General features: G+C 35.7%; 1 protein-coding gene across 1 annotated transcript in view; it reads right to left on the reverse strand.

Annotated features, from left to right (window-relative positions):
• The window catches only part of LOC145681343 (uncharacterized), a 30,242-nt gene that overhangs the window by 4,340 nt on the left and 427 nt on the right, over positions 1 to 25,475 (reverse strand). Inside the window, exons 2-3 of the mRNA XM_081752999.1 lie at positions 20,118 to 20,697; positions 18,636 to 19,355 (exon numbers count right to left, since the gene is read on the reverse strand). Coding sequence (XP_081609125.1) covers positions 18,636 to 19,355; positions 20,118 to 20,697 — 1,300 coding nt within the window. The remainder of the gene's footprint in view (positions 1 to 18,635; positions 19,356 to 20,117; positions 20,698 to 25,475) is intronic.

Genomic DNA, 25,475 nt, shown 5'->3' on the forward strand with positions numbered 1-25,475 from the left:
TATCTTCACGGTTTCCACATTCAAGGAACCCTATATTTATACATATCGTTGTTCTTAAGTTCAGAAAGAAATTTGAACAAATACAATCTAGTACTATCTACGCCATTTTCTGATAGTTTCTTTCTTAACACAAATGTAAGAACTAACGATAATCCACAAATGTTTGATGCCCTTGATTCACTTCCAAACTTCTCTACTTGTTATAATCAAAGCTTAAGGATTTCTGCTTGTTAGTGAAGCTAACAACTTTACGAGTAAATTTCCCACCCGTTGATATCATTTAGTTTGGTATCTTTAATTTACTTCGATATATATTCTTATTAAACCGTGAAGCTGCATCTTATTCATTGACAGATACCAAAAAATAAAAGACTTCATACTCGACAACTATTAATCCAGTGCCGACAGCTAAATCAAAACAACTTTTCCCAGTTGGATAATTCTGTTTAATTATAATAATCTTAATTTGAGTTAAAGTTTTCCAGTTGGCTTACTTTTAGTTCTTTGTCTCTTTCCTCTCCGATGACAAAGAAAGAAAAAAGGCATCTCATCCAATTAGGAGTTTTCTGCTTTAATTTATAAGTGCGAGGAAGCGAATTACCAGAATGAATGTCTGAGTATATGTGTATGTGTGTGTGTGTGTGTGTGAGAGAGAGAGAGAGAGAGTGTGTGTGTGTGTGTGTGTGTGTGTGTGTTTTAGACAAAATGTAATTGAAACTAAAGTTTGGGTTTAGGCTCGAATCTCGTTTATCAAAAGGACTTCCAACGGTCTCGCTTGTTAACAGTTGTTTGGAGTTTGCAACGGATTTACAACTTGCATCATTCATAGTTCTTTTGTTTTTAAAAAAAGAGTTTCTAACTACTAAAGATGTTTGTAGGAAGTTGAATAATAGAGGTAAAAGAATACGATGTAAGTAAAAAATTATAATCATATGTGAGCATGTTGAAAATCAGGGAAACATTTCTGAATTTCTTTACTCGCTGCTCGCTATTTCCGTGTCTAAGTACTGATAGAATAAAATTAGCTGAACATTGTCGAGATGGTACATAGTAATATTTAGTTCTAATTTGTGCCATGTATAAGTAGGATAAGTCTTATAGAGATGGATGTCCGTCTATTGATATGTGTCAGAACAAAAATAGTTTTCTGATAAATTTAATCCTCGTATTTGTCCCTCCCTTGAAACCAGAAGATATAGAAATCGACTATTTTTGGTATTAATATTGATCACAATAAGAACAAGAACGGTAAAAGATAAAGAACTTTTTTCTATAAACTCAGCTTATCACCCGTATCTCTCCATACAGGTCACAACCACGGGGAGTCTACTGAGTCTGGGTCCCTCAAAACTTCCTAACTCAACATGCAAGGTATCTCAAAAGTCCCCTGACAGAGGGTAACTCTGTTATTATTAGAGTTACAACAAAATGTAAGAGGAAAAACCATCTCTAAATATGTTTTCAATCTAAATTGAAGTAATTTTTTAAATAGGACGAACCGTTTGGGCTGAACACTCTTTATGCGTCCAATGTTAAAAGAAAATAAAATGTTGCCATTCCCCTGGACCCACAACATAAGTGAATGAAGTTACTATCTTTTACGCTAACGTGTCGATGGTCAGCCCATTTTAAACATGCCTCCTTTCACCATATTTTTACAAAATGTATCCCGGTTCAGGTAAACGGCAACATTGCATTTTTATTTAACATTGGGTGCATAAAGACCCAGCACTGTTTTCAAACGGCTAGTCCTATTTGAAAACTTCCTTCACTTTAGATTGAAAACATCATATTTGGAGATGATTTCCCCACTTACATTTTGTTGTAAATCTGATAATAATAGAGTTATCATATGTCAGGGGACTTTTGAGACACGCTGTAAACTTGTACATTTCTCAATAAACCTATACTTTAAAATGGTGTAGCACAAAAGTTTGTTGTTACACTCTTAATCTATATTCTTTCTCTTATAAAAACATTCTGGTATCATTTTTCTCACTTTTTCTGAAAATATAGGTGGAGGTATTTTACAATTACTTATCGTCTTTTTGGGTGCAAATTAGTACCAGCTCAATACTAGGTGGAAGTAATGGCTTGTGGTATTTGACCCGCTCCCAAAGCTTAGCTCCCCCTCTACAGAAGTTTCTGGATGCGCACCTGCTCTGTACTGAAATCAAAAGTCTTTGAATACTACTGCAACTTTTGGTTGTTCAATACTTATCTGATGCAGCAAGTACGGAACTATAAAGCAATTTTAACTTATAGGGCAAAAATAGTTTCAATCTCGGTTCCAATCCCTGAATTAAAACCAGAAGTGAGAGAAGTTATTATTTTGGTGATAGAACAATAATAGTAACAGATAGAAACACATAAAACAGACGGTTCATGGATTCAGGTTTTTTTTATGTGGATTCAGGGTTCATAAAACAAAGGGTAATTTCCTCTCTTAATATTTACTGAAACCGAAAGTGGAAAATTTCACTACAACTTCCATTTTGAATATTGATTTTCAAAGTAAAAAAGGCAAGATATGATGAGAGGTACTTAATTTTTATTTATTTAGTTTTATTTTATTTATTTTTAGAGGCTGAGTCACATCTTATATCGTGTCGATCCAAAATATTGAGAAACCGTAAGATGAGTGCCATATATTGCATGGAAGGGAATAATTTGTACAAAATGTATCATGAAATTTTATAATCTTACCAAACTGTGTAAGTAAACTTCCAAATGGAAGTTATCTTTTTATCTGCTTATTGTTGATAGATTTCCCCAAGCAGTGTGATAATTTTCAGTTTTCAGTTTCTACCGTTAAGTTTTCAGTTTCTATCATTAAGTTTTCAGTTTCTACCGGTAAGTTTTCAGTTTCTACCGTTAAGCTTTCAGTTTCTACCGCTACGTTTTCAGTTTCTACCGGTAAGATTTCAGTTTCTACCTCCAAGAATCAGCAGCGAATGAATTGTTGATGTGGACTGCGACATACTAGAAAAGGTTTAGCAGGAGACAGACCATCGACTTGAGGTGTGCCATGTTAAGCGAGATGCTCACATAAGAACACTTTTGATATGCTTTAATGAAACTTTGACACTTTACCTTTCTTAGTGCATGTCTTACGATAGCATATCGTCCCTCCTCAGGCAAACGGGTGTATCTCTTTTTTTTTTTTTTTTTTTGAAATTTTTCAAGAGACAAGTTTAAAGGCTTTATCAAAATTTATTCTATCGTGTTTTGTTAAAATTTAATTTGATCTCATAAGTTACATACCTGAAACGAAGAAAATCAAAACTAAATTTTGAAAGAAGAGAATAGAATAAATAATGAAAATAGATTTAAACTTTTCTCCTGCAAGAGCTAAGAAAATGAGATACGCCCTTTTGTCTCAAGAGGGACGATATGTTTTATTAGATTTCACGGAATAAATTTCTAAAATCGGGTCCATCATTTTGAATTACTCTGTACTTCCAATCGGCCTTCTTTCTTCAAAGTAAGCGACAAAGTATCACAATCATACAGCATAATAGGCATAATTATCGTTTTATATGTTTCGAACTTCGAACTCTTCAACAGAATTCGTTAAGCCGAAAGAATTTGGACTGGATAACAACACGAATTCACAGTTTTCAGCGTATTTGTTGGTGGACATGACCTGGTCATTCGTTACTAACTAATAGTTTTTATTTTCTTGAAAGACTTTATTTATATACTCATCTAAATATGTGTAAACAATCACTGTTAACTATTAGATTGTATCTATATTTGTTTTTCTTTGTGTTAAGGGTGACACACACACTTCTTGTAAAACAAAGAAACATTTTGTTGAGGGCGGAAGGGTTAAAGTGTTGAGCACATGTCTTCATAGAAGAAGAAGTGTTTTATTATGATAGTTATGGAATTATGTTTGTAAATGGGTTTAGGTTGGTATCTTCAATTATTCAGGTAGAAGTTAAAGATATGTTATACTTGTACTAGAGAAAAGTGATTATTAATTTTAATAATTAAAACATAGTATAATGTACTAAAAGAAAAGTATAGAATAACAAATGGCGCAGTTGGTACCTTTGTTCATAGTACGAATAAATTGGTTACATCGTACACTGCAGTAGTTTTCACACAACCTTTGAAAACAACACATAAAAAGGGAATTCAACAGCCATAGCGTGGAATCTGCCCTGGAAACGTGACAGGATTTTCAACCAGCTGGATAGAAGTTTTTCACATAGAGAGTTTTTTTTTATTCTTCAACTCCTTTATTACTATTTCAAATGAATGTTCTTCTCTCGTCGGGAGGAGATGCAACAAAATGCCAGGTGTCAACAATAACAGGTGCAATAATAAAAACAACACAATTCATCCAGAACAATGAACAAACTCTATATAAAAAAAAGAAGATTGGGTCGAAATAAATTTTTAGAGAAACGAAAAGAATCATCAAAACATTTCCGTGCATCAAATGTTGGGAAATGAAACATGTGTTTTCAAACTCGGATGGCTAGTATGTGTTTTACAGGTTGATTCACACATTAAATCTGAAATGTCAAAACAGTTCATTTCGTTGTATCTGGAGAAAGATAAAGAAATACATAAATAAAGAAATACACATGTAGATCAAAAGATAATGATTCTATCCAAGTAATCTTAAGCACGCTCATATCATTCGACCTTATGCATTTAGGGAGGGTCAGAAACTAAGGTTACAAGGCAGCAGTGGCGTATTTACGATTTTGTTTCGGGGGAGGCTTTGCTAACTTTCGGGGGGCTTTGCCTGAAAATGTGAAAATTCTGCAAGATATTTTATATACTTTACTATAGTGAGTAAGATCTCGGCCCGGAAGCCCTCCTAAATACGCTACTGCAAGGCAGATATTTCTGTAGTTTCGTCTGTTATAGAGGAATGAGGACTATGTGGTAATTTTACTACACGGAGTTGGCAACTGTGCAGAGTTTCAGTCACCCGTCACTTACGGCGGTAGTTGTTTATAAACAAAAATGCTGACTTGTATGGAGAACTAATCTCAGGAACAAGTCCGCTCAGTTTTTCGATTTCTGTGGGTGAAACATGTAACCGCGGCTGAAATTCACCGGCAGTTGGTAGAGGTTTACGGAAAGAGTATAATGTCTCGTAAGCATGTCTCAGAATGGTGTCGAAAGTTTGCGACTTGTAGAGAAAACGTCAGTGGCGAGGAGCGTAGTTGCCCGAACCAGTACAGCATCAATGATTTTAAACGCAGCTGGGACATCATCGATCACACCCCTACATCTCGAACCTTCGTTCAAGTGATTGCTCCAAGGGAATTTCACCTGTTCACTTGAACAATGTTCTCTTGAAGAAGCACCTAGAAGACTGTCACTTCTCTTCAGACGAGGAGATGAAACACTTTGTGGAAACGTGGCTAACTACGATAGGACATAATTTTTAGCAGGAGAGAATGTTTAAACTCATCCCACAATGCGATAAGTGCTTCTACCGATATGGGGAATACGTCGAAAAATAACCTAATGTATTTATTATTTGTTTTCTGTATTAGTTATAGAAATAATATAAGTTATATACGTTTCTCTGCAGGCTTTGTAATCTTACTTTTCGATCACTCGTCATACTTATCCAACTTCGTTGAAATTTTTTGTGTGTTTTCTTCCAAACTTACGAAATAAGTTTACTGTTTGGAATACTAATCCATAAAGAACAACAGAAGGAATTGATCATAAGTTTCAGCACAATTAATGCCACAGAAATGTTACTTGCCAATGACTCAGAAAGTGCCGTTGCCGTCTATACGGTTTTAACTTGCTGATGTGTAGTGATAGTTTCTTTTAGCTTTTTTATGCCAGAATTCATTGCCTCCTAATTGATGTAGATTCATAGTGCACCAACAGTGCAATTTCCAGGGCCGGATTTAGCACTTTGGCGCCCCTAGGCCCAATAATTTTTTCCGCCCCCTAGTCTGGTTAAAGTTACTTTCCTAAAAACCTTTCTTAAAAAATTATATCAGGCCTATATGTTAATTGCTTAAACATCACTTCACAGTGCCAATACCATGCGTACCGCTCAACGACATCCCTGCAGCCAGTTCTCCAGTGTTTGAAATCAATGTTGTAACGAAGTTAATGCATAATGTTGAAAAATAGTTTAACTTTACCATTATTTGCTCCAATGAACTTCAAAATCAGAATGCTTTATTAGCCTGATTTTTTTTAATCAATTCAAAAAATATGTTAAGTTATGGCTATTTATTTTTATTTCTAGATATTTTTTATTTTTTCTCTCGGCCGTGCGCCCCCTGGGAGCTTGCGCCCATAGGCTCCGGCCTACCGGGCCTATTGGGAAATCCGGCCCTGGCAATTCCTTACCCCCATCGGGAAGTGAACCCAAAGCTTCGCGCACGAAAGGCATACTAGTTAGCCACTCGACCTTGTGCACGCTCAATATGTCTCATGGAACAAGAATATTAAAATATGCTAAGCTTTTCAGACTATCTCGACGAATGGGAGCAACTACCTCTAAATGTCAACTCTTCTAACAGACAAGCTGACATTTTTCAAAAGTGATTAAGTTAGAGAAATGGCTTTTTCTTGGAAGATGAAATACAAGCAAAGGTTGAAACAGATCGCATCTCTTTTGTGTTACGCCTCCATAGCGAGTTTTGCATGAAAGATCTCATTCCACCTTCAGACCTACGCACACAACAATGCGTAGGAAGGTTCTTTAAAATGTTACAACATTGTTTTCAGCAGGATAACTGTATTAACAAGCCTCAGGAAATCATTAAGATTGATTGTTGTTGTTTTAAGTTAACATCCGACACGCTCAATAGAGGTTAGCGGCTTTGTTGCATCGAATAAAAATAATCCAAAGAGAGAATACTGAAAAGTGTGAAGCGTGCTGGTATTGTTTAATACACAAGAAATGACCTTTATAACGTAATTACGTTCAGATTTCCATAAAATTAACAAAGTCCCCTGAGGCACTAATAGTTTTCTTACGTAGCTATAATGTAGAACGTTGATGTATAAGCTGGACGTTACGAAAGTTGCATGTAACTGTTACGATTCAACACAGTGGTGCCCTCCCCGTTGGTCTGGTGGCTATCACGTACACCTTTGGTGTAGGGGGTCCCGGGTTCGATTCCCAGGTGGGAGACACTTTGTAATTTTAACTGCCTTCGAAGTTTCTGTGTTCGTGTCTCTGTAGTAGTAGGTTAGCAGAAAAACGAGTTAAGCTAGTATAATAAGTAAAAACCTAGTAATAAGTAGTTAAGCGAGTTAATGAGGCACGTTCAGTGAATCAGGGGTATCTGATTCGATCCTAGCTCGCGCCAAGTGAGTTTTGTGGTGGACAAACACGTGCGCGTTTTTAGATGTTCTGTCGTTTCCTCCTACTTTCCTCATTCCACCTCTTTATTTATTTCTCATCACCACCGTCTGCTTTAGCCGACATGGTGTAACAGTCGAACGTAAAACTCAGATTTTTGTTACGACTCAAGCCAATACAGTATCTGACGAGTGAAGAGTTCACCTCTGATGCGAGATATTCCTCGTTCGATCTCCGATCATGGGAGTTTGTGGTGCTTAATATAGTAAATTTTTCGTGATTCTTCCGTTGCCTCCGACATTTTCTGTCACTTCTTTTGTGATCATTCGCTTTCATTAATCATCCATCCTCTTCAGCCCGAATGCTATAATAATGTAAAATTAAACTTAAAGATTTCGTTTCTGTTTAGATTCAAATCTTGATTAAATATTGAGATTTAATTAGGATTAACTAATACTCTAGCTTGGCACAAGATCTTATTTCCAACACATGTAGCACCTGATTCAAATAAAAAGTATAACGACTTTAACGTTCGGACTCATATTATAATGTACTGAGTGTGCCAAAACTAACCTTCCACTTATTACATTGTTTCATGTTTTAGATCTATTTTTTTTCAAACAATAATTACGAAACCAGTCCTCTATAATCTTTTTCTAAGTTTTGAAACGTTATTAAGTTATGCCGTCGTATAGCTATCAGCAACCACAAACAATTTAAATCAAGTGGTAAGAAAGTGTATGCTAAAGCTCAAATGCAAGTGTGAAATTGTAGAGCAGGTACATATATCATGGCAAAGAGCTTCCAGGCAATTATAAAGGTAACCAAGAAAGTTCTGACGGTTTTTCACCCACCACATTCGAACATCGATATTTCACCTAAAACGTACCTGAAAGATGAAAAGTAGTCCTCATCAGCATCGACACCTTCTGTCAATGTTCTGGAAGGCCATGGATTAAATCGGTGGGCCGTGAAGCAAAGAAGATACCAAGTGCTTTTGCACCTCTTCTAGGGATTTGAACTGGCGTCTTGTAAAATGATTGTCCAAGGAAAGGAGCATTTGATAATCGGACAGTGCACTGTTCAGAAAGTATGGCGGTTACAATAGTGTTTCCTATCCAAGACGTAGAATGGTGTCCTGGTTCATCCTAGCCATGTGGGGCTTAGCGTTGTCCTGTAACAGAAGGACCCCTTTGCAATTCAGAAATACTGGCTCCAGGATTTAGATCTTTTCTTTAACACTGCTGTTCAACTGCTGCCAGTGCACAACTGCTTCATGCTCTGCAGCGGCGTTTGACCCCAGTTTGAACTCGTACAGCATACACGCCCTTATGACGCTGTGTGGATGTCCTATGTTCACTCTGTTCTTACGCAAGTTCACGGTGTAACTGAACTGCCACAACCAGTTAGTATGTTGGATATACGCACACCAACAACTGATCTTCGCCTTATCTCCATTCGAATTCAATTCACGGTGTGAGGGGCAACGGAACATACATCTCCACAAAAAGAGACAAAACTTTCTTGGTTATGTTTATACTTTACATTAAGAATTGAAGAACTCAATTCCAAAAGAGCCTAAGTCAAAAAAAGTAAGTTTTTCAGGAGACGAATATTTTGTGTGTGTTTCCATCATTTTATTTCTGTAAAAGAAAAGTAATCTACATGAAACAAACTTTTCGTAAAATAACTGAAATAATCATCTATAGCAAAAGTTTTATAAGTGCTTTTAGGCATGAGTCAGAAAATAACTTCAGAGAATACCGCTGACTACGGACATTTTGGAAAACAACGTTGTTTTCTTTTGCTACAATTAATTTGACTTATGGAGTTTTGGCATGAAACCCTGTTCAATATACGCAGATGCTGAAATAGAACTTAATAGAACCAATATTTCAAAATAGACAAAAATTGACTTAGGCTCTTTTGGAATCCACTCCTTCAATTCATATGAAAGAATAAGTTCGGTAGTTAAGCTACAGAAATCTGGCCGTTCTAAGGCTATGATAAGATAATCGGATGAAAGCGTCTCTAAGATTTGTGAACGGACGACAGAAGTGTATAGGATGTAGTACTATCGACTCCATACAAAGAAAGTTCTTGCGAGGTCTAATGCAAAAATTTAAATTGAAAGCATACCTTCCACGACTGGTACATGGTCGTTTGGAAAACAACGCCAATCGTCGATTACAATTCTGCAAACTGATGTCAATTCGGTTTGAAGTCACTACTTCATAAGATAATGTGGCCAAATGAGGCTTGTCTCAAATTGTCTGGTCGCGGCAACATGCATAACTGCGTGTATTGAGCTAATGAAAATACTCCTGTTACTATTATTTGTTAATTGAATCAACCTGCATCACACTGCGGAGTGTATTTTTACGCATTAGCATTTAGCATTTTTAGATTTTGATCTGAAGCTCGTTTGGCGTAGGGGCAGTTTTACCGGGGCCCTTTAGACCTGAGTCCTTCTTACGTGGCTCTATTTGAAGCAAGAGTTTTTTTGAATCGGGTCATCTTTTCATCTTTTCGCGGGGCCCTCTTGACCAGGTTCCTTTTGACCTTTGGCTCTTTTGACGCGGGGTCGTTTTAGCTTGCGACTTTCTGGCTTCGTTCTTTCGTGCGGATGCGGACCCTTGTGACATGGAATAAACGAAAGTTACGTCTGCTAGAACCACTTAAAAGTGTAAAGAAAAACAGCCTTATGCAACCCATCACACAATCCTGTTGTGTGGGTTGCATAACATTCTAGTGTTTGAGACTCATAAAGACTACAACCAAGATTCTGTTAGTTTCACACTACTGGACCTTATAACAGTGTAATTTTATTGCATCCGCTTGCCCGTTCGTCCATCTCTTACTCCATATGATAACTGTAGAATGAAAGCGAATTTTCAATTCTTTCTTTTTTGTAATGGAGATCTACAGTGATTTTCTCTGTGCTCAGGTTAGACATTTTTGAGCTTAAAATGTAAAAACACCGGGACCTAAAATATAAACCTCAAAAAATGTTGGTGAGGTTAAAGCCTCACAGTAGGTGGGAGACACCTGACACCCGGTAGCTGAAAAATCGCCTTTTTTTCCATGGTCTCCTGAGAGCAAGGACTCAATTTTCCACTGTCTCACGATACGCTATGACCCACGCCCCGTCAACTCATGGTCTTTTACGACCTCCATGTTAGGGGTGAATTTGTTCCCTTTTATGAGCACTTTTAAGGGGGTGTACTCGTAGAGCACATTTTAGGGGGTGTACTAGTTCCCTTTTATGATCACTTTTCCACCCCCTACGAACACATAGAAGAGCAGAGATAACACATAAGAGTACGTAACACATAACAAAGGTGTACTCGTTCCCTTTTATGAGCATATTTTCCAACCCCAGCAGAGACTATGAACACAGGGGTGTACTCGTTTCAACCCCTACGAACACATAGCAAGGTACGAACACATAGCAGAGCAGATAATAAACACAACCACCTCCAGTTTAGGGGTGTATTCATTCCCTTTTATGAGCATATTTTCCAACCCCTATTAAAACACAACACAGATTACATAGCAGATCTAATACGGCTTATTTTCCAACCTTTATTTTACTATAACAGAGACGGACATAGCACAGGGGGGTGTATTCATTTTCTCCACCCCTAATTGAACATAGCAGAAATTACATAAGATTCATTCCCTTTTTCAACCCCTACGAACATCAGACTACGTAACACACAGCAGAGCAGATAACAGATAAGAATACGTAACATAATAAGGGTGTATTCATTCTCTTTTATGAGCATATTTTCCACCCCTTTATTTTAACATAGCAGATTTGTTCTCTTTTTCCACCCCTATTTGAACATAGCATATAATACATAAGTACTCGTTCTGTTAGAACCTTCCCTCCTCCTTTCTCATCCAGGGCTTGGGACTGGCAATGGCGGAGTTAAAAGGTTAGGTTATTCATTTTGTAGACATTTTAGCAGAGTTTAAAAAAAATAACGACGTCTGGTTATTCACACACATATAATCTCATGTCAACCACCATCACGCATACATGGTTTACGGAGAACTTAATCTCGCGCCAGTGACCATCACACATACATGGTTTACGGAGAACTTAATCTCGCGCCAGTGACCATGGTTTACGGAGAACTTAATCTCGCGCCAGGGACCATCACACACACGGTTTACGGAGAACTTAATCTCGCGCCAGTGACCATCTCAGAAATGAATAGAGCATAATATCATTAGCATCAATAGTGGTAAATGAGAATTTGTTTAAGAAATTGCGTAGTGAATAACCAGACGCACGGCATGTTAGATATAAAAAACAATAATGTCCACAAAATTGAGATAAATCACCTTGAATTCGTCTATTATTCCAAGTATAATACAGACAGTTTCGTTTTAAAAACCTTATATGATGTTGTATATAGGGAGGTATACCATAGCTATCGAAATACTCTCCCACACACATATTAGTTATATAAACAGCAACCCAATGTTCACCAGGCTTATCACTAGAATGTGTATTTATAATTATGGCTGCTGGAAATGTATGAATAAACAGTGGTAGCTCATCTGCAGCATATACTCCAATAAAATGATCTTTAGGCAGATTTTGTTGTAGCGCCTCATAAAGTTCAATTGTATTTAACATTTTTTCCCTTTAATTAATATATATTTTTCTCTGGAAATCAATTTCTAATTCTGAGGAGAATTCACCGTAAATAATCGCTGTTACAGGAGATGGCAGTGCTTCTTTAAAATGTACCTCTAGGCGTACACTTCCTTGCCGTTGCGGACTAGTATGAAATGCAGCACTTGCGCTTGAATCAGGAGTTAAATCAAACACCAGTAGAGTATAACCATTAGGATATTCGGCGAGTGAAATATTATTACCTTGATTAGAATAATAAATACCTGAACCTGTAAATAACGTGGAATATGCTTGTATATATAGCTTATTATCAAAATCAGGTTGTAGTGGTTTGGAAGGCACAGGCGTTCCATCAACATACAATGTAAAAAATGACATATTAAAATGTTGAAAATTGAACGGATTTGTCTGATAAGTACCATTAAAAGCAGTATTACTAACAAAACCAATAATAATACGTTTAGGCACTATGCCTGAAAACAGATCTGGAAGTGTACTATCCATAATTCCTTGTGGCAGCGTTTCAGTCTTCACCTGCACTTTTGTTATATGATATTTTACTCTAAATTTAGGATTTTGTAATACTTTATTTTGTGCTATTTTAACGGCCGGTGACACATCAACCTTTTTCACAAGCAATGTTGCATCTGTAATTACAACTTTTCCATCAGCATCTGCGTCACCCATTAGACAAAATGTAGGTTTAGCTGGAATTAGTTTAATACGCAGTTGTACACCATTCAGTAAAAATTTCTCCTGATTAAATATATCAGCATGAATATAACCCAATAGTTCAAATGACTGACTTAAAGTAGTGAGAAGAAAACGTTGTTTAAATCCTACATTACTATCGGCCACACTGTCCATATGTCCTGCAGTATCTTTAAACCACATTGATGTTTGAAGATGCGTTGATTTAGCTTCAGCATTATAATTTAGTAGTTTTTCAATATACGATCGATATGGATATGTGTGTGAAGAGTAGGAAATAAGTTGATTATTTAAATATAATTGCAATTCACTGAACATTGCATTGAGAAAATCATTTACAGGGCCGATTTTCTTATCGGCAGAAGTTAAATTAGAACCATCTGATTTAGTAATTTTACCTTTAATATAAAACATTGTGTGCGATAAGTCAATATAGTCATCCCCATGACCGGGGACAACAAATTCTATTGGTGCATTATCAGCTATCGAAGCCACAGGCTTATATGGAACTATTTTATTACCTATAATACTGGTTTGAGTGGGTAAACCAGCAAATAAATCTAATTCTGATTTCATACACTCACACTGCATTTTTCTCTCTATTAATATTCACACATGGTAAAATTTATAATACCGTATTACGTTTGCGAAAATGTAATTTTACACATACACTGCCATGTTGGAAAGGAAGTGGATTACCTGTACTATCTCTTAAATCAATAATAATTTGATCAAATTGTTTACGTTGCACAGGGACATAGTGAGGATTGTCAAAAATATGTACATTATTAATACCATACTCTGTAATATTTGTATTTATAATTCGTAACAATGGAGCTATGGTGTCACCCACCATTTGTGGCTCTACAATGTCGCTGTAAATATACATAAGTGTAGGTAGCGATTTTTGTAAATCAGGTGGATAACGAGCATGATGCACAACTGCAATATCTTCTTGTTGTATGTGATCAAAGCCTAGTATTCTGGCTAGTTCAGGAGATAGACGTACTTCTATACGCCTCTCTTGATCTTTTATTACTCTACTGACTTCGATTCGTTTTACTGATGCTTTAACTTTTAATTGTAAATTTAATATATCACTTTTATGATTAATTTGAGATAGAATATCATCAACATTATAATAGTGTCCTGGTAAGATTTTAGTTATGTTCCAGCTCTTTGTATTCATGAGACGGTAATAAATATTATTAGTATATTTGGAAACATTCTGAAATGAATTTGTATAATGTACTTCAACAACTGCCGTCTCCCACTCACCTTTCTCTAACACCAATGGATGATATAATTTGGTAGTATAACATGACAAAGTATTTTGTGGAAAATACTCCATAGAACTGTTACTCGGTAATGTAAGATAAAAGCTAGTCTGTTCCATATTAATCAAAAATATCACCCTTCCTTTTCTTTTTACCACCAGTCGTCTTTGCAAAATGAACTTTTCTTCGTTTTCTTCTTCCAGATCCTTCCAACACTTGATTTATTTTATTTTGAGCTTTAGTTTTTAAATTATTTTTAGCTTCTTGCCAACGTGATGTTAATGCTTCGTCAATAGGTCTATTATCACTTAATACATCTCCAGCTACATTAATTCTTGTACGTAACAATTCTTTACCAACAGTTTTTGCTCCTTGTTTAATTAACGGAAATACACTTCGAAATAAACCACCTAAAAAACTTCCAATACCATAACCTTCTTGATATGGTGCACCCCTATACACGCTATAACCACTTCCTGCTTGATGCGTATAGTATTTAAAGTATGGATCATTCATTTTCCTATATACACAAATATAACAGTCGTTTATAATATTGTATTGTGGCTAAATGTTTTTCAAATGCGACACAGGAATCCATGAATTAAAGGAAGGGGGGTACCCCCGCCAACGAACAAGTACACGTTTACCTTTAGCTTCTAAAATTTCGTCTATTTCATAAAGTTTCGGCAGAGGCACTCCTTGTAATTCCTCTTCGTAAAATGTACCATCAATTACTTCACCATTTAAGTCCTCCAGCACATAAACCACTTTCTTTTCCTTATGTATCAGCTGTTTTATTTTAAATATTTCTACAGTCCACTTTTCCTTGTACCCTTTTTCAAAATGTCGTTTTGCTTTAGTAATGCGCACAGTATCACCTTTTTTATATTTTGCAGTGTTAGTATGAGGCATTGGTTTTATTAATTTATTCCAAACTTGTTGAAAAGTGTCCTGGTTCACACTGGCGGGTGGTAATTGATGAGCTCTATGCGGTCTAGAATTATATGCCTGAACAAGTTTCGATAGCACATCTATGTATCGGTAAGTCTTCTTGGCTGTAAAATATTTCCACATTCGTTCTTTAAGAGTTCGATTAAAACGTTCCACTACACTTGCCTTAATATCGGGATTTTGTGTTGTGAAGAATTTAATATTTTGCTTTTTTAAGTATAACTGAAACGGTTTATTAACAAACTCTGTACCTTTATCTGTTTGTAGACGTAAGGGTCTACGCCGGGTAGATGCAAATATTTGCTTAAATGCTTTTATAATGTTTTCACCAGTTTTTGTACGTACAGGCACAGCCCAGGCGTAACGACTAAACAAATCAATCACTGTTAAAATATACCTATTACCATCATTATACTTTTGCAGACTTTGCATATCGTTTAAATCAGCTTGCCACTGATCGTCGATATTGAACACTAAATAGGGATTACGTGGAAACTTTTTACGTACTGGCTTATGCAGAGTATAAGTCGACTGTTCTTTTACCCACTGTTGCACTTTGTGTAAAGGAATAGATTTCTTCACAGCTCTCCATAATGACGTTGCGGTTGAAAACGAGGCAGGGTGTGAAGGGTTATAATAAATAGCGGCCAGCTTCTTCATATTTTATAATCACACCATCTGTTGACAGCTTTACGTTTACGTGGTGGCTCCTCCTCCTCCTCTTCTTCTTCCTGTTTTGGATCAGCGGCAGCGGCAGATGATGTCAGCTTACGAATATATTCTATACGTTGTGGGTTGCCTATATACTCTAAAGGTATATTGGATTTTGCTAACAGTTCAGCGAAGGGTTCCCAACCTGTAGGGGGAATATTTTTCTTGCGATACCTGACAAAATCTGCTATTAGATCTACTATATTAGCTCCAGGAATTAATTTATTATAAATATTAACATTACCATTGTCATCCCAATGAATGTTGGAATTTTGTTTTAATCTACGTAATAAAGGTCTTGCTTTACGCAGACAATTTTCGGGGAGAGTAGATAGTATTTCATCGTCCTCCTCCTCCTCCTCCTCCTCCTCCTTCTTCTTCTTAGTACCAACACTAGTTGATGTTGTTGCAGTAGGTTTTTGCACAATGTGTAAATATTTTTGTAACACGTCTTTATAGCGTATCCATTTTTCTTCAACACTCATATTTTTATTATTTAAAATATTTTTCATCTCATCATCTAAATTAGATATAGTTTGATATTGGTGAAATTTTTCTGGTGCAATTAAAACAAGCTTTTGTGCATGCTGCATAATTATTTAATTAAAGTAGATAGTATACCTCCAATAATAGGTGCAAGCAAAGCAGTAAGAAACCCACCTTTTTGTACAATTATTCGTTTTTTCTTTTGTTTTAATGATGGACCTTTTTTCGCTAAATACCTCAATTCCTTTCTATACCTTTTTAATCTATTTTTCTCTTTTTTATTTAACGGAACATTTCCCTGTAATACGTTATAGGAACATTCACAAATAGAACGAATTAATTCGGGATCAGCATTTTGTAAAATTGCTTGGCGTACTTTGGGTTTCGCCTTTGCTAAAAGTTTTAGTAAATGTGCACTCTCTTTGCTAATCATTTTTTTTCTTTTTGTAGCTATTATACTAAAATTGAGTATTAAAATATATCAGGTATTGAGATTATTTTTTTACCGGTACATAAACATAATTGTAAGAATCTGAGGGGAAAATTTTTGTTCGAACCCGATGTTCGTCGGGAGTGCTCTGTTTTAAATCAAAAACCAAATAACTATGAGGATCTCGCGTTGCGTCCTGATAGGCCTCCTGTACAAATTTTGTGTTACCAGGATATAATTGGCGTGCTAGATAGTTAATTTGAGCCTGGTCTCTGGGGTTTTTAAAACATATTATATAATGGCAATTTAATGATATGTCTCGCATACCTTTAGCTTGATGAAACATATTTTGTTATAAAAATAACACTTAAATCTCGGTGGTGGCTACCTTTAGTAAAAAAGTCAACAATTCGTGTATCACATTCTCGCATTAAATCGTCAATAATTACCAGATGGGGGCCAGCTTGTGCTGGAAAATCATCTATTTTGGGGAGCCCTTCTTTAAATGTACAACCTGAGGATAGAGTTTCATACAGAGGTTGCCACTCACCATAACACCATACTATATTTTTCCATTTTTCGGCATAATGTTTTAAAAACTCTTTTACAAAATATGATTTACCACACCCAGTGGGGCCAGCTATAATACAAGTAAATGGATGTTGAAACTCCATATTCTGTTACACCACAAAATAATTATGAATATAATAACATATTATTATTATTACTTTTCAGGCATGTTTACAACTTTACATAATTGAGAACAAGTAATTATGGTCCGCTGAATGCACGGCAAATGAAGCTGGAGTTTTCGCCATGTACAAACACAGAAATTTACCTGACCATTACTATCGTCATCTGACGAGCGAATAAAACACTGACGAGTACCTTTAAGAGTATCTGACAATGATATTTTATAATTTTCACTAATGAAAAATTGTGTAGGCAATGAAGAATTTGTAACAGCATTAAAGTAGTTTTCAATATATGAATAATATGATAGAAAAGTATACCACTCATCAGGTGAAAGACGAATACGATCAGAGTACTTATATAAAGTGATAATAACAGAAAATTCTCCCTCATCATCGTATGCTAGACCAACACATACCTCGAGTTCATTGAAATAATAATAATATTGATTTAAAATTTGATTATCCATTTTTTTTTACTCTCTACTTAATTAAAAACTATCGTTTCTACTAATACTGTATTTACCCTATTCGTATAACACCATACTATATTTTTCCATTTTTCGGCATAATGTTTTAAAAACTCTTTTACAAAATATGATTTACCACACCCAGTGGGGCCTGCAATAATGCAAGTGAAAGGATGTCGAAACTCCATTTTCTCTCTCTTCTATATTTCTTCAAAAAAATAAAATATTTATCAATCACCCAATAACAGAAACTAATTCTAGTTGAATACGATTTGCTGTGACAGTATCTTCAACAAAAGTAACTTTAGAAAATTTACCCTTCACAACACATTCATATAGATATTTACTTATTAGAGGAGCAAGTGTAGAACATGAAGAAATTGCTTCATCAATACATGGGAAATAGTAACATATTTTTTTCCATGTAGAAAAATCTATTTCAACTCTACTATTATCATCATTTGCACAAATATACATTAAATTATCATCGTCATTATTAGCGTCAAGTATTACTTTCGTTTTCTCACTTAGTGCTTATTCAGTTGCATTCTCACCTTCTCTAAAATAATCATTTATATACATGGAATATGATAAAAACCTGGACCATTCATTAATTGATAACACAATACATTCATTAACAATGCGTAATTTTACAAACACATAAAATTTATAATCACTACTATATTTCAAATATACACAAAGATCAGTGGAATTATCAATGAAGTAAAAAGAACTTAAAAGTTGTTTTTTATCCATAATTATCTATTTACACAACTTATTCTTTTTTACAATAGTCTATTTCTCTTAAAGCCATAAGGCACTGTATCATAACTTCCTTCAACTCTTTTGCGTTTTGTGTGTACCAATTGATAGGTTTTCGTTTCCTCTTTGCTGATAATTTTGATGTCTTTTGTGCGAGCAATTTTGCAAGGGTTTGACACACTTACAGGAGGGGCATCCTTCAGAACCATATTTCTAATTTGTTCGAAATTCACAATTTTCATTGTTTCACTATTTAGAGTAATTCCCCTCACCTTACAACAGGTCTTTGTTGTACCTCCGCTGAATACCTCATACGCATAATTTTTGGTCCCGCCGCTACAAAATTCATTAATATATGCATTGGGACCTACATTATCTATTTCATTTTTTAACTCGCCGAAATAATCCCCAAGAGGTAATTTTATGCCTCCAGCTCTTACTATATAAATGAGACTATCCGTATCCATATATAACACATCTTTATTTACCTTCTCTAAATAACTGTATAATTCTAAGCGACCATGCATAGTAGTATACGCAGCCAATATTACATTAGTATTTTTTAACGGAATAATTGCATCATCCAAAATCTTGTAATTTAATAATATTGCTTCTTCATCAATTGGAATTACCTGTGTTATCTCAGCATTACTGTCGGTTAATTTATCATAAAATATGGCAGGTTCTCGAATAATTTGTGTGTGCGTCATATTATCATTCTGAGCAAATTTGCCCCATAAACAATTCAGTGCTAATTTGCAAATACTTTTTCGTGCTTTGTTTTTATTACCAATTTTCCCTTTGTCTAGTTGTACTCCTTCTCTTTCATAATATTCCTCAATATATTTACTTTTCTGTTCTTCACTTTTACACCATTTAGGCCAACCATGAGCTTCTGTTTTCATCTTCATGAACAAATTTATATAATTTGTAAATAAGCCACCTTCTTTTTTAACAGGATCATATTGCACTACTTTATATTCCCATACCTCATGCATTTCTAATATTTTATAACCTTTCTCTTGGGCTTTACGTACTTCGTCCACCACCCACGTCCCAGTGAGGGCCCTCTCCGCATCACTATGCTCACAGTCCTCTGTATTTAGAGTGTCCGCGCATCTGCGACACAGAGGGAACAGAAGTTTATGATTGCTGCGATACGGTAGGACGGGATGATACAAATCCCGGGGAGGAAGTACTGTACATTTTACGATACCCTCAAATTTATCTATTGCAGGACAATCGGCACCCACATAGATTTTTGGGTGCCCTATGGGATATTTTTTCACTTTGCAACAGTAGGGGTATAACGAAATGACGTCCACGTAGTGCACCTCCTCCCCGGGGGCAGTCTTATAGTAATATTTAACAGCGGAACATCGCCCCCCATATAGAGCATCTCTAGGTTTGATAGGATCTTTTCTACATAGGGGGTGATGTGCCACCAATTCTGCAATTTGCGGATTTTTACGTAGTTCATTCTTCCATTCACACCCCCACATTTCATGAACTACGTAGCCCAAGTTTTTTAAATGATTAATTTTTCTAATGGTGTTTTCATAGCGTATTTCAAGAGTGGTATGCGGATCATTATATATAGGTTTATCACGCCCTACTTTAAAACATTTAACACATCCGTGATAGAAACAACCTTCATATTCCCATACATGGATCTGTTCATCTATACGTGCATAACCATCTACTTTTAAAACACCATTTAGAACCATTTCCTTTCCATTTGCTGCGTGCTTGATTGTAATACCTAGTCTTTCTTGTTCGTAAACCAACCATTGAATCGCTTCGATGGACTGTTGATCTGACCAACGATAACCATTATGAGGAATAATACCTATAGTCTGTTCTTTGAGAAACTTGCGTCGAAATACCAGATTACAAGCCGAGGCTATACTAATTGCTTCGACTAGTGGATTAACATCAGTTATTTGCTGGAATTCTACTACGAATTTAACACATGCCTTCCGTAGAAGGTTAACATCCATGCGACAATAACGAATTAATTCTTCTTTAAAATTAAATGTCTGATTTGAGGATTTTTCATACCATTCCATAAACTGTTTTTGTTCTTTTTCCTTCATATACTGAAAACCATAGAATTTAGGGTCGGGCATAGGCCCTTCATAACTTTGATTATCTTTCGTATTAAAATAGTGTGGGAAATAACCTTTTGTTTCTTCTATGTCAAATGCATCAGATAATTTTGATAGAGCCATCGGAAAGAAATTAATACTATCAATAAATTTTAAATATTTACAATCAATACTCATTATTTTACACCCCTTCATTATGACGCTTGGAGTCCATCGTTTCGCTGATATCATTGCACGCAGGATAAAATGTGCATCATATCCTTTTGCATTATGTGCAATGCATATAACTTTATTAATATTGGATGGTTTACTGCATAAATACTCCAGAAAATCAGTAACACACTCTTCACCATAAAAAATGTTTTCCTTTCTGTTGCAAATAGTACATGAATTACCCTCGCTATTCTCAAGACAATGATAACATACTTGCTGAGTGATTACCAAATTAGGCACATGTTCACGGAATATTTCATCTTGCCTACACTCAATGTCATATAATATCATCATCCATTTTCCTACGTTTGAATATTTTCGTGATTGCATGTAACATAAATGACGGTGGGGCATCATATTATCACAGTTTATACAGAATGTTTCCCCACACTGGTGAGGATTTCTATTTTTCTTGATAACATACGCTTTAAGACATATTTTACATACTTTTAACTGTGAGCACAAACCTGATTTTATATGATACGCCATACATTCGTTACCGTAAAAACATCTGTTACAATTATTACAATTTAATACTTCATCTGTCTTCTTACACGGAGGATTTTTTCTACATTTATTGCATAATGCCTTACAGTGCCCTATATGCTTTTCTTTCACATTATATCTCTTATGGCATGTTTCGCAAAAGTACCCACAGCTAAATGCAGCACATAAATTGGTAATAACATTGTAATGATTATTTATCAGGAGTAAATTAATTTTCTTCTCACCACCGATGCCCTCGAAAAATGTTTTCTCCCCCGTCAAATCGTCGTACACTGTAATCGTATAATCAGTTAAATATGATTGAATTAGTTTTAATTCAGGTATGCCACCACCATGCATCAAATTAACGCCAGAACTCTTACACAATAATTTAGCTTCTAAAGTCATAAAGTTCTTTTTTTGATTATAATAGGGTTGAGACGCATTTTTATTCCCTTTGTTATCAATGAGCCCTTTAGCAACTACAAGGGCGTGAGCAAGGCAACTACTATCTTTATTTTTAATAACGACTATACCATTGCATTTTTTCATATATTCTTCATCAGAGGAAAAATTTTGACTTTTCCTCCCTTCGCCTATAGGTAAAGCCACATGATGAAAATCAATAACAAAACGATCTTGTTCCATAAATTTTGCATTTGACTGAATGACTCGATTCAGAGCCTCCCAGACGAAGTCTTCACCGACATTCGCTGCTTCTCGAAATGAAAACCAAAACGATCTATCTGGATTATTCTGATTCCATAATGTCAGCCCTACCTGATGGTGGGAATCTACATCCTCCATCAACATATTCAATAGTTGAGCAATTCCACTTCGCAACCAGGTAATTGGGTTTTCCCCTTCAGGGGTTCTCGCAAGTTGTGCAGTTATCATTGTACCATTCATTCGGAATTTTTTGTACTTTCTAGTTATTTTGTTAATGATTGTAATATTACTAGAACTTTCCATTTTTTATTGCTTTATTCTATCAACTAACAATTATTTCCGCTGTTTGATGCTTTTACTGTAATTGGGGCTGTTCCCACTATAGAACACCAAGAAGTGTTTTTTCCAATAACGTTTTAGTGATATTTTCTAAAACTGAAAATAGTATTCTACCAACTAGCAATTATTTACGAAAACCTATATCTCACGTATTTCCGCTGTTTGATGCTTTTACTGTAATTTGGGCTGTTCCCACTATAGTACACCAAGAAGTGTTTTTTCCAATAACGTATTCTTCCTAACGGTTTAGTGATGTTTTCTAAACCTGAAAATAGAGAAAAGCAAATTATTACATTTCTTACATTGCAAAATCATCCAAAAAAATCGCTTATTAGGCGTATCCCACATAAACTAATATTTATGGAAAAGAAGATATAATATTCATAATTAGCATGATTGAAAACATCGAATATTTCATCAACCAACCAACTATAGCGCAAGTTATGAGGAACACTTAAAATCCGCATCGAAAATTTTGACAAAGTTCAAAACTAGCTTATTTTTAAAAAAATCTATATTCGGCTTATTTTTGACCGCTGTGACACCGGGTTTTCACGAACGTACTCAACACAACGTATATTTCAAAAAATAATTGGTCCTCGGTGAGGTTATGAGGAACACTTAAAATCTGCACCGAAAATTTTGACAAAGTTCAAAAAATGCTTATTTTTAAAAAAATCTATAATCGGCTTATTTTTGGCCGCTGTGACACCGGGTTTTCACGATCGTATTCAACACAACGTATATTTCAAAAAATAATTGGTCCGCGGTGAGGTTATGAGGAACACTTAAAATCTGCACCGAAAATTTTGACAAAGTTCAAAACTAGCTTATTTTTAAAAAAATCTATATTCGGCTTATTTTTGGCCGCTGTGACACCGGGTTTTCACGATCGTATTCAACACAACGTATTCTTCAAAAAATAATTGGTCCGGGGTGAGGTTATGAGGAACACTTAAAATCTGCACCGAAAATTTTGACAAAGTTCAAAACTAGCTTATTTTTTTTAAAAAAATCTATATTCGGCTTATTTTTGACCGCTGTGACACCGGGTTTTCACGAACGTATTCAACACAACATATATTTCAAAAAATAATCGGTCCGGGGTGAGGTTATGAGGAACACTTAAAAATCCGCACCGAAAATTTTGACAAAGTTCAAAAAATACTTACCCTTAATTCACACTTAAAATTCACTTCACTGTTCTCACACACTGCACACGATGTTATCTTCTTGCACGCCGACGAATAACTGACTGAGAATTGCTTCGAACCTCACCCCTTATATAGTGTTCTGCTTTCCTCTGATTGGCTAAAATAAAACTCTTTTTCATTGGAGCAAAATCTACAAGTCAAGTATCTCATTGGCTAGAATAAAACTATTTACTATTGGCTCCGAACAAAAACGACTAAGATATGTGCTAAATATTTTCTACGTCCATTTTGGGTAGCCAAAATTCATAAAATGGCCCATATCTCGAAAACGGTCAAAAATATCGAAAAAATAATCGAAAAAATCCCCCCGTACCTCACCCCTTGTCGTTTTTAGACATGAGGAACCCATGGAACCATGTTTCAATCTTGTACGACAAGTGTGGGGGGCCACGGTGGCCCCGAGAAAAACTTCTCTTGAAAACTGTAAGAGATAGAGCAGCCATAACACATTGAAGTGCTGTTTCTCGTCTTTCATGGTTAATATTTTCTAAGTCCATTTTGGGTAGCCAAAATTCATAAAATGGCCCATATCTCGAAAACGGTCAAAAATATCGAAAAAATAATCGAAAAAATCCCCCCGTACCTCACCCCTTGTCGTTTTTAGACATGAGGAACCCATGGAACCATGTTTCAATCTTGTACGACAAGTGTGGGGGGCCACGGTGGCCCCGAAAAAAACTTGGTGTCCAAAAATCATAAAATGGCCCATATCTCGAAAACGGTCAAAAATATCAAAAAAATAATCGAAAAAATCTCCCCTTTATAAATCCCTTAGCCGATTTTACACATGAAGAACCCATGGAACCATGTTTCAAACTTGTACGACAAGGGTGGGCCAAGTTGCCAAAAAAAACTTCGGATCGTCATATCTCGAGAACGGTGAGAGATAGAAATAAAATTTTAACGGCATTCGATTTAGGATCATCAAATGTATAATCTACCCAAGTTTGGTAAACAAACATCGCCCAACTTTCAACTTTTTCGAAAATCGAAATTTTTTGCCTCTAGACCGTCATATCTCGAAAGCGGTAAGAGATAGAGCCACATTTTTGACCGGTCTTTCCAGTGGAGTGCACATATACAGAGTTTCAAAAACTCAGAAACCAGATGGGTCGAAATTTTGAAAAATTCGAATCGTTATATCTGGAAAACGGTGAGAGATAGAAATAAAATTTTAACGGCATTCGATTTAGGATCATCAAATGTATCATCTACCCGAGTTTGACAAACATCGTGCAACTTTCAACTTTTTCGAAATCAAAATGTTTGTCTCTGCTAGAACAAGTCTTCAATGTGTTAGATTGTCCACCACATCTGAGCCCTACTGTGTTGAATGCTCCCTTATTATCTGCTATGTTAAAGGAAAATATGCCATACTCTTTTTTTTTACCTCTGCTAGGGGTTGAACTGGTACACCCCTCATAAAAGGGATGTAATATCTGCTATGTTCAAATAACGAGTACACTCCTGCTATGTTAAAATAGGGGTTGAAAAATATGCCATACTCTTTTATTACCTCTGCTATGTATAAATAGGGGTTGAACGGTTGTCTACTATGTAATCTGTGCTATGTTTGTAATCTCCATGTATTCTCTGCTATGGTAAAATAAGGGGTGGAAAAAGTATGTAGTCTTATGTATTATCTGCTATGTTACGTACTCTTATGTGCTCTTCTATGTGTTCGTAGGGGTTGAAAAATATGCTCATAAAAGGGAACGAGTACACCTTTGTTATGTGTTACGTACTCTTATGTGTTATCTCTGCTCTTCTATGTGTTCGTAGGGGGTGGAAAAGTGATCATAAAAGGGAACGAGTACACCCCCTAAAATGTGCTCTACGAGTACACCCCCTTAAAAGTGCTCATAAAAGGGAACAAATTCACCCCTAACATGGAGGTCGTAAAAGACCATGAGTTGACGGGGCGTGGGTCATAGCGTATCGTGAGACAGTGGAAAATTGAGTCCTTGCTCTCAGGAGACCATGGAAAAAAAGGCGA

This window comes from Thermobia domestica, chromosome 3, assembly GCF_964235325.1.
Source record: "Thermobia domestica chromosome 3, izTheDome1.hap1.1, whole genome shotgun sequence".
In the NCBI taxonomy this organism is placed as follows: Eukaryota; Metazoa; Arthropoda; class Insecta; order Zygentoma; family Lepismatidae; genus Thermobia; species Thermobia domestica.